The sequence below is a fragment of the Argiope bruennichi genome, chromosome 3 (assembly GCF_947563725.1).
Source record: "Argiope bruennichi chromosome 3, qqArgBrue1.1, whole genome shotgun sequence".
NCBI classification, from domain to species: Eukaryota; Metazoa; Arthropoda; class Arachnida; order Araneae; family Araneidae; genus Argiope; species Argiope bruennichi.
Genome location: NC_079153.1, coordinates 77,194,957 through 77,205,496, shown reverse-complemented (window position 1 = coordinate 77,205,496; position 10,540 = coordinate 77,194,957). Strand labels below are relative to the sequence as shown.

At 33.5% G+C, this 10,540-nt stretch overlaps 1 protein-coding gene across 1 annotated transcript; it reads left to right on the top strand.

The window, feature by feature from the left end:
- The first annotated feature begins 5,534 nt into the window (after positions 1 to 5,534).
- LOC129962889 (uncharacterized) lies at positions 5,535 to 8,001 on the top strand. Its single transcript, XM_056076889.1, has 3 exons — positions 5,535 to 5,560; positions 7,419 to 7,572; positions 7,690 to 8,001. Exons 1-3 carry the CDS (start codon positions 5,535 to 5,537, stop codon positions 7,999 to 8,001), a joined length of 492 nt encoding a protein of 163 aa, XP_055932864.1.
- Positions 8,002 to 10,540: the final 2,539 nt, after the last annotated feature.

Below are 10,540 nucleotides of genomic sequence, written 5' to 3'. Positions count from 1 at the left end.
TTTACAATTTTGTTTGGTGCTAAAATGAAAGCTTTAATAGAATATGTATATTTGGATTATGTTTGTGAATAAGAGATAATATAAGCGTGACATTTTTCTTTTAAGAATATATATAAAAATGTAATAGTAGTACATCTCAAGTTTATGATAAAAGTCCGTATGAATTCGCAAAGATGGTGCATTTTACAAATCACTACTGAAATTAGTTGCTTATAGACATGTCAGATTACGAATTGAAACACGTATGGGAATTCATAAGCGCGCAGTCATAAGGGATGCAGAAACAATTTTTTAATTGAGCTACATATTCATGTACCGCCCATAATGTTAAATGTTTTGGTTTTGTTAGGATGTGAGAGTCAGAAGTGAACAAATTAATCTCCGATGTCATCCTCTCATCAGACCATTACACAAAATTATAAAACTGTTTTTCGAATAATTCTCTTGTACATTTTAAAAAAATGAATCAATCTTAAAATATTAGCCACTAAAATAATTTTCGATGGCCTCTTTTAAATTTGCATAATGTGATCTGAAGTTTATTATAATCTTTATAGAGTTATGGGAAAATCTAGAATCTGTCTGTGGGTTGTACAATGAAAATTCTAACAGGCTCAGTAACTGATAATTTTTTTTTATTCTACATGAAAACACGAAACATACATAAGATGAAGCATACACAAAACAATGCTTGTAGAAATCGATAACACACAAGCAGCTATTAAACAGCTATTCATAACAAAAAGAGCTCAGAAAGAACCCGCTGGAAGAAGTCGCTCAGCACTCAACTCTACTACTCTCTCGTCTGCTTTTGTAGCTCCAGTAACAGAGCATCGAATATTCTAGAACCAAAGCCGAAAATATATTTCTAATGGATGTATCGCCAAGATGCTTGAATATTCTGGATACTTCCTTTTTTGTCGCCAAAGCCGTTCACTGATCCAGCACCCATTCAGCATCTGTTAGAACTATCTGTAAAAATCTCTTTCTAATCATGAAACCAGCAGCGCCAAGATACAAATTCGTACCTTGTTTGAAACTCGTTTAATACACTTGCTGCTGCTGATACTCTAATTGGTCGTTTAATGATATAACTAATTATTATGCAACATCGCATGTTGATATAAGCGATTTTGATATAGCCAGCGGGAGTAGTCAGCCTTCGACTTTCTTGTTACTAATACAATATGACATGTTTTTTTTAAAAATTTAATTTCATGGTATAGTGAAGAAAATGCATAGTGAAGTATGCATTTTGAATCGCTTCTTTTTGAACACTTGACTCTAAAATTTTATACAGTCAACTATTTCTGTTTTCAGGCTACTTACCAAATTTTATTTACTTAGCTTGCTGTGTTTTTTGAGTTGTTATTTTCAATTACCGACAAACTAACAGATGGTCTATCTGTTGACGAATTTTTTCTGTTATAAAGCACGTTCATAATTTTTGAGTAAAGTTCTATACTAAAATTTAACCATCAAGCTTTCTGCATTTCTCAGCCATCATAATCATATATGAGCGTATAGACATATTGGAAGATTAGTTAATCTTTATTTACTTAGCTTGCTGTGTTTTTTGAGTTGTTATTTTCAATTACCGACAAACTAACAGATGGTCTATCTGTTGACGAATTTTTTCTGTTATAAAGCACGTTCATAATTTTTGAGTAAAGTTCTATACTAAAATTTAACCATCAAGCTTTCTGCATTTCTCAGCCATCATAATCATATATGAGCGTATAGACATATTGGAAGATTAGTTAATCTTTATTTACTTAGCTTGCTGTGTTTTTTGAGTTGTTATTTTCAATTACCGACAAACTAACAGATGGTCTATCTGTTGACGAATTTTTTCTGTTATAAAGCACGTTCATAATTTTTGAGTAAAGTTCTATACTAAAATTTAACCATCAAGCTTTCTGCATTTCTCAGCCATCATAATCATATATGAGCGTATAGACATATTGGAAGATTAGTTAATCTTTATTTACTTAGCTTGCTGTGTTTTTTGAGTTGTTATTTTCAATTACCGACAAACTAACAGATGGTCTATCTGTTGACGAATTTTTTCTGTTATAAAGCACGTTCATAATTTTTGAGTAAAGTTCTATACTAAAATTTAACCATCAAGCTTTCTGCATTTCTCAGCCATCATAATCATATATGAGCGTATAGACATATTGGAAGATAGTTAATCTTTAACGTATTAGACCGAATTAAATACAAATCTACAAATACAATAATGAAATTTTATGTCATAGTTCATCTCTTTAGCTTGTGGCACTTGTTGGAATTGTCTTATTTACAAAGTTTTACTTTTTGACTATATATTTCATATCTCTATCTTCTTGCACTTTTGGAGTTGTTTTAGTTACAAAGTTTTGCTTTTTGACTGTATATTTCATCTGTCTAGCTTTTTGCGCATTTGGAGTTGCCTTATTTACAAACTTTTACTTTGCCCTGTATCTTATAATCATAACAACTACTTTGCAGCTGAATGCGCTGGGGATGAAAAAGAAAGTCCAATATTGTTCACAGATAAATAGGAATTATTCATTTTGGGAATGAAGGGGGGGGGAACAACTCGGGGAGATCTAAAATTATGATATTTTTTCAAAATCTCAAGTCGACTTCTTGGACGAATATAATATATTCTCTTTGTAAACAAGAATGTAAAAATTGTTGAAATGAATATGTTAAATCTTTAATTAGAAAAAAAATGAATATTTAAATATCTCTTATTTAATTTTATTTGAATGACATAAACTTTTAAAACATTTTTTTGAACAGAACACTTTTAGAAGGAACAAGAAAATAAATAACTAAAGCGGAGAAAGATCATTCCCAATTCTTCTAAGGTAACCGTAGAGGAGAGAGCTCTTTGCTCGCTCAAGTCGAAAAATTCTACGTGAAATATTTAAGTGAGCCTTATCGATCTCAAGAGCACACGTGTCGAATGAGGAGTCTTCAACACGTGGCCGAAGGAACACTTTTCCAAATGCAGACAAGAGATTCACTAATCGAATTCTGAAATCACTCTCTGCTCTTGGGAAAAGAGACTTAATAATTGCATTACTTGCTTAAACAAACGAATCAAGTAGAGAGTATTTTTAGTGAAACTTTTCCCTTCAGTTTGAGCGAGAAAAAAGAAACTTTCTTTTTAACGTTTTAGTGATTGAAAATGTGAAAGAGGAATGTTTACTTGGTTTTCACTTTGTAAAATTGAGGTTTCTGCTTTGAATTACCGATGTTTATTCAGGCACGTTTTCTGATGTAGTGAGTATCGAACATGGATTGATGTACCGCGTTTGGCCCTGTTTATGCTTTGGGATAGGGTCACTTCAAAAAAGAAAATAATAAATAAAAAAAGAGAAAGCAAATTTTAGCGGCGTTCCTGCTGCTGAGATAAGGATAATTCCAAGAAAAATGTTTTTAATTTCCATCCAATCGCATGACTAAAGTGGCTCATGTTCTCTTAAGTAACCACCCCGGAGTGGCTTTTGTTAGAAGAAATATTCTGCTTTTCAGATCACTTTCAGCATCTTCCTTTGTTGTATCAAAAATTTTGCATAGGTAGTAGGGATATGTTTTTAAAATTAAACCAGCGAAAGATACTCTCTTAGGGATGTATTTTAAAATTATTATCTTTATGTCATTGTCGAACATTATTTACGAAAGAGCTTATTAAGTGTGCCATTTGGCGATTAATCGTTGGGATGCAGTTAGTATACAAGTACCAGAAAACCTAATGTGTGTTTTAAACACCGTTTTCAGATTGATTGAAACCAAAATCTATATATGTATATAACACTTACGTGGAAGCAAAATCAGACCAAATTTGTTTATCACCTATTTGCAACATTTCGATCTCGTCCGGGAACATCAACACGTGGTTTGATAAAATCTCACTTTTCTTGCATCGGTTTGAAAATTTTTTAAGCAAAACATTAACGGTCAAAAAACGGACAAAATTTTTTACAATGAGTTTAAGTCGTGCCATATTGATTTTAAAACAAAATCGTCGAAAAAGAGAAGACAGGTCGAATGAAATTGCTCGTCCGTAAGAAGATCCAGTCGTAATGGACGAGGTAGGGTTAAGCGAAGTTTCCGAACTACAGGAGCATAGTTGTGGGACTATGTCAGGACTTTATTCTTTTTGCCAGGCACGTTACTAGGAAAAAGAAGTAAATTCAAGTGGCAAATATACGAATTGGAATATAGCTGCTTTCAGGCAATTAATTTTTTTGTAAATATCAAATTCTTATTCTGCTTCTGTAGTGTAGCTTCTAAATTTGAACAATTGTGAAAAAAGCACAATTTTTTTATATGTATATAGTTATAGTTATAGGATGTATATAGTTAATTAAATGAAATGTTATTTTTGTTTACAAAGAACTTTGATGAAGGTGATTTTTGCGAGTGTACCTTTTGCTTTACATTTTTTATTTCTTTCATTGTTTTATCATATTTTGGAATAAATCGAATCTGAATATATTTGTTGCTAGACTAAAGTGACTTAGTAGATAGCGAGCGAAACGATCCGAGAGAAACTGCATTAGCAGTTCCTGGGGGTTGGCGAGCATAAGCGAGCAGGGAGGGGACCAGCCACCTAGTTTGATATAAAACTACAATGGTAGTCAATATGACATGCTAAATTTCATATAGTAAACGTTTTTTAGTTATCGTGTTTACATGCTTGTGAACCCCCTGTTCCGAATTTTCGCCGCTAGAGGGCACACCTATAATATGTTTATTAGGAGAACGATGTAAGTTGATGTTCTGTGGTATGTGTGAAAAATAAATGTATGTGAATGTGTAAAATTCGTATCGTCTTTTATTCGAACCTCTCGTATTCGAAACATTAATATTCGTAGAAACAAAAGTGGTGCATCGAACGGGAATGTGGATTCATTTGGTTAAGTAAAATACGTTTGGACCGACTCGAAACGAAAGTACATTCGTTTTGCCACTTCACACTAAATTGTGTTTTGATGCTTCAGAATATAATTGAAGTGGTTTATCCGAACATTTCATTTGGAATATGACTCAAGAAATTTATTGGATATCCTGATTATTTTGAAGTAACTTCGTTTACGGAGCAACAGATGTCAGCTGGTAGGGTATGTAGTTGAAATTTTGCTATTTCTTTTCTGCTGAAAGTTATTGAAGTAAATTAGCTCTCCTTTAGAAATTAGTTGTTTCAAGATTGTATTCATGTTTAGAATTAGGGTTTATTCGTAGAAATAGTTGAAATGGTAAAGTTGTATATGCTTTCGTTTTGAGAGTGTTGAGTTTCGTTTTCGTTGTTTGTTACTAATTGTATTGTGTTAGCATTTCTGAACCACCTATGTTTTAAAATTGTTTGATTTGTAAAGGGAGTCATTTTGAGTGTGTTTGAATTAACTTTCATTTTTAGTTGTTCGTTACTAGTTGTGTTGTATTTCTGAACCACATATGTTTTAAAATTGTTCGAGTTTGGAAAGGAAGTCATCTGATTGTGTTAGTTAATATCTGTAAAAGAAAAAGAATTAGTTATGGCTGAAAAGAACGAAAAAGATAGGTTAGATAAGTTGAAAAAACTACGTTCCTCACACAGAGGACAAGTTACAAAATTAATTTCAAAAATAAAAACTCGTTTAGACGGAGTTGAAATGGATGAGCTCGAAGGTCTTTTGGTGCATCTACAAACCAGACGAACAAATGAAATCCATCAATAGTAAAATTCGAAAATCTTTTAGATATTAATGATATTGAGTCGGAAATTCAGAAAATTGATGAATATTATGAAGAAATAGTTTTACTGTAAAATTAAAGAATAAAATAAAATCTTTGCATTCGCATTGCGTAAATGAACATGAAACTAGTAATTTGCGTGAAACCCCAGTAAATCGATGCGAATCAAATATAAATGCAAAATTACCTAAATTGAAAATTCAAACCTATTATGGCAATCCATCAGAGTATTTAAATTTTTGGAACCAATTCGAAAATTCAATTAACAAAAATTCCTCTCTCTCAGATGTTGGAAAAACTTTCTTATTTATTATTTGTCGTCGTGGTGATGCACTTGCTTGCATTAAAGGTTTTGCGATAACAGGAAATAACTATAAGTCAGCACTTAAGTTAATTTTAGATACATTTGGCCAGCGAGATGTGTTAATTAATGCCCATATGTCTAAATACGACACCTTTAAAAATTTCTTCTAATTTACAGGAATTAAGGAATCTTTATTTTAAATGTCAAACTCAAATTCGTTCTCTTGAAAGCTTAGGTGTGAAATCGGTAACATATAGCGTAATGCTTTGCGCAATTATTTTGAAACTCTTTCCCAGTGATCTTATTTCAGAATTTAGTAAACAGCAAATTTCTACTACTAATCATGATCTAGATGAATCAATGAGTTTTTTTGCATAACGCTATCATCGCTAGAGAGAAAGCCATTCATATGCAACAATCCACTGTTTACCTCCCATCGCATCGTCAGGCGTCAGATTCCCAGCCCAAACAATTTTCTCATAAACATTATGGAGGCACTTCGAATCGGAATAAATTTATATCCTTCGCGAATGAATTGATGACTAATGCTGCTTCAAGCGACTGTATATTTTGCCATCAAAATCATTTGAGTCATTTATGTGAGAACTTGAAAGCTCAAAATAAGAGAGAAAAATTGCTACGCGAAAGAAGATGCCTGTTATGTTGTAATGAAAATTGTTTTGTTAAAAACTGCAATGGCGCTTCTGTTCTTTTTGTAATGGTAAGCATGCCCGCGCAATATGTTATAAATTAGAAAACTCTAAGAGGCAAAGAGGCGAGGGCGAGTCAAAGAAAAAACAAAATGAAGAGAAAAATTTGAATGAGGTTGTATCTACTTCTTCGAATCACATGGCGAATAATGAAAGAGGAATTTTGTTGCAATGAGTAAAGGTAGAAATTACTGGTTCTAAATCTTCGGACTTTATATTTGCTTTGTTTAATAATGGATCTGAACGTACTTTTATAAAAAAAAATCTGTTTCTGAAAGGTTAGGATTAAGGGTTATTGGATTTGAAAAATTGAAAATTTACAGTTTTGGTGCGAACAATCCTAAATTGCAGGTGTGTCGTAAAGTTGAGGTAAGGTTACGGAATATTTTTGTAGGCAATGAAATGGTGATTTTCGAGAGCTCCTGTTCATGTTCCTGATCAAAGGGTTTGTGCTGAGATGAAGGCTAGGAGACTTGAGTTGACGTTTAATTGTAATGAGTTGTCTAACGATTGTCGGATCTCATTGTTAGTAGGATCAGATTATTACTGGGATTTGACTAAGATATTTCAACGGTTAAATTCATCGTTAGTTGCTCTAAAAACTGTTTTTGGATGGTCCCTTCAAAGTAGATGTGAGAGTGTGAGTCCACATGAGTTAATTTCATTTTTAGTGAAAAGGATGCTATCTCTTCGGAGCTTACACGCTTTTGGGAATTGGAAAGTTTGGGAATTAGAGGTGACGAAATAGATACTTTAGGTGTGAATGAACAAGGCCTTTTAAGGGAATTCAATGATTCGATTCAGTTTGTTGAAAATAGATATTGTGTTAGTTGCCGTGGATAGAAGGGAATGTAAGAAAAGTTAGGGAACAATAGGGAGGTGGCATTAAAACGCTTTAATATTTTAGTCAGGAGATTTAAGAGAGATTCATCTTTATATAAGGAGTATCGGGAAGTTGTTGGCAGTTATTTGAAAGCGGGAATAGTGGAATTGTCAGATGATTTAGTAGATGAATCAACGTTTTATTTGCCCCAACATGCTGTCATTCGCGAAGATAAAACAAGTAGTCGCCTCAGAATTGTGTTTGATGGTACAACTCATGCTGAAGGAGAATACTCACTTAATGACTGTCTTCACACTGGAGTAAACCTGTATCCTAACTTGTTCGAACTTTTGGTGCAATTTAGAAAAAATGCTGTAGCATATACAGCGGATGTTAAACAGACATACTTACAAATTTTGATAGACCCATAAGATCGACGATTTACTAAATTTTTCTGGATTGAAGACCTCAATTCAGACAAGCTTTGCGTACTAAACTTTACCAGAGTGCTATTTGGACTCAAACCAAGTCCTTACTTGCTCGCAGCAACTCTTAAGCATCATTTTGAAAAGTATCAGCACTAGTTCCCAGAAACTTGTGAAATGTTGAAAGATTCTTTCTGGGTCGATGATCTTGTTGGTGGATTTGACGACCTAGAAACGGCTCTCAAAATCAGCACCGAAAGTGTAGAAGTCATGAAAAGGGCTGGAATGGTGCTAAGAAAATGGCAAACTAATTCGGGACCATTTCGTGAAAGGTACAAACAATTAGGCATAGAAACTGATGACACAAAGGGATGTGGTGTTCCATGTAAAGTTCTAGGACTAGCTTGGGATCCAGACAAAGATTTAATCTTTTTTGACGTCGGCAAATTGAAAGACATTGCTGCCAATGGTGGCAGTACTAAGAGATTTGTTCTCCACGTACTGGGTAGCATCTTCGATACCATAGGATTTTTAGGAGCTTTCATCATGAAACTGAAGATTCTTATCCAAGAATTGTGGGCTGCAAAAATTGATTGGAATAGTGAACTTCCACCTTTGCTGGACTACAAGTGGCAGTTGTGGTGCAGTGAATTCGAACATTTGAAAGAGATATTCATTCCTAGACATTTTCTTTCAGGGTTAAATTTATGTGATTTTATTTCATTTGATATTCATTCTTTTTCAAATACTTCCAAGAATCCCCACGACTGTGTGGTATATTTGCGAGGAACCACTCTGGAATACCGAGTAATTACTAGCTTCATTTATTCCAAGGGTAGGGCTGCCCCTATTAAGTCTATCACGTTGCCACGTTTAGAATTGTTAGGATGTTTATTGTCAGCTAAACAAGTAAGTAAATGTTTAAAATTTGAAACTACTCATCACTATTAATCAGATTCAACCATATGTTTGTTTTGGATAAACGGTGAGGCCAATAACTACAAAACTTTTGTTAAAAATAGAGCCAATGAAATACAAACTTTAACCGAAAAAGCACAATGGTCTCATTGCCCTGGAAAAGAAAACCCTGCAGACATCCTTTCCAGGAGTATTTCTGATTCGGGCTTAGCCCAAAATTCTTTGTGGTGGCATGGACCACCTTGGCTATGTCAGCCTAGTGAGTTTTGGCCTAGTAAGGTTGAAAATGAAAAACCCATTGGAGATTTGGAAATAAGAAATGAAGTTGAAATAATTTCTCAATGTAAATGTGCTGTGTATGATTCTGAATTTGTTTTAGATTTCAATTAATACAGTCACTTAAATAGAGTGTTAAAAATTACAGTTTTTGGTTAAAAGATTCGTTAACAAACTCAAAAGAAATTACCAGTAGAATTGGGATCTTACACTGCAACTGAGCTCGTAGAAGCTGAACTAGATTGGATTAAATATGAGCAAAATCTTGTCTACTCTTCCGAATTGGAATGCATTAAAAATGATAAGCAGATATCTAAAAAATCGTCTCTATTATTTTGCCCCATTTTTAGATAAAAATGATGTTTTACGGGTAAGGGGAAAATTAGAAGAGAGGGAATTGTCTGACAATGAGATTCATCCAATTCTTTTACCTAAACAGTCAAAATTTACTGAATTACTAATTTCTAGAGAACATAAGAAAGTTTTCCATGGTGGGGTGTCGGCTACCATCGCTAAAATTCGTAGTGCATAATGGATTCCGAGGGGTAGACAAATTGTGAAAAAGGTTTTGAAAACTTGTCTCATCTGCAAGAGATACTCATTGAAACCTGCTAAAGAAATTAAATCTGCCAAAATCTAGATTTCTTGAAAAACCTCCTTTCACTGTGACACTGGAATTGATTTTACTGGTCCAGTCAGTATTCGTTCGGGGAGAGATGCCAATCAAAAATCCTATATAACTTTGTTTACATGTGCTGTTACAAGAGCTCTTCATATTGAATTGGTAACTGTTATGACTACTAAAAATTTCATTTTATCTTTAAGACTATTTTTAGCAAGAAGGGGAAATTGTAAGGTCATCATTTCAGATAACGCTAAGAGTTTCAAAAACACGGAAAGCATCTTAAAATGTTTTTTCCAAAATTTTGGTTGATTCAGAGTTTAAAAAATTTTATTGCTTTGCATGATATAACATGGCAGTTTATCCCCCCTCGTGCTCCTTGGTGGGGCGGATTTTATGAAAGATTCATGAAAAGTATTAAAGAACCTTTAAGAAAAATTATCGGAAAGTCCTTTCTTAGCTTTGAAGAAATGACGACCATTCTTGCAGAAATTGAATTTGTATTGAACTATAGACCCCTTACATATACTATCAATGAATTAAACGAACCACTACCTCTTACACCTGCCCATTTTTTATTTCCTGGACAGGAAAATCATAGTTATCCTGCGCATTTTACAGAAATTTTCAGTAACGAACAGAATTAACTCGACGCAAACTTTATCAAACTAGACTCTTGCGTCAAATTTGGGCGAAATGGAAAGCTAATTATTTGATGCAGTTGCGAAA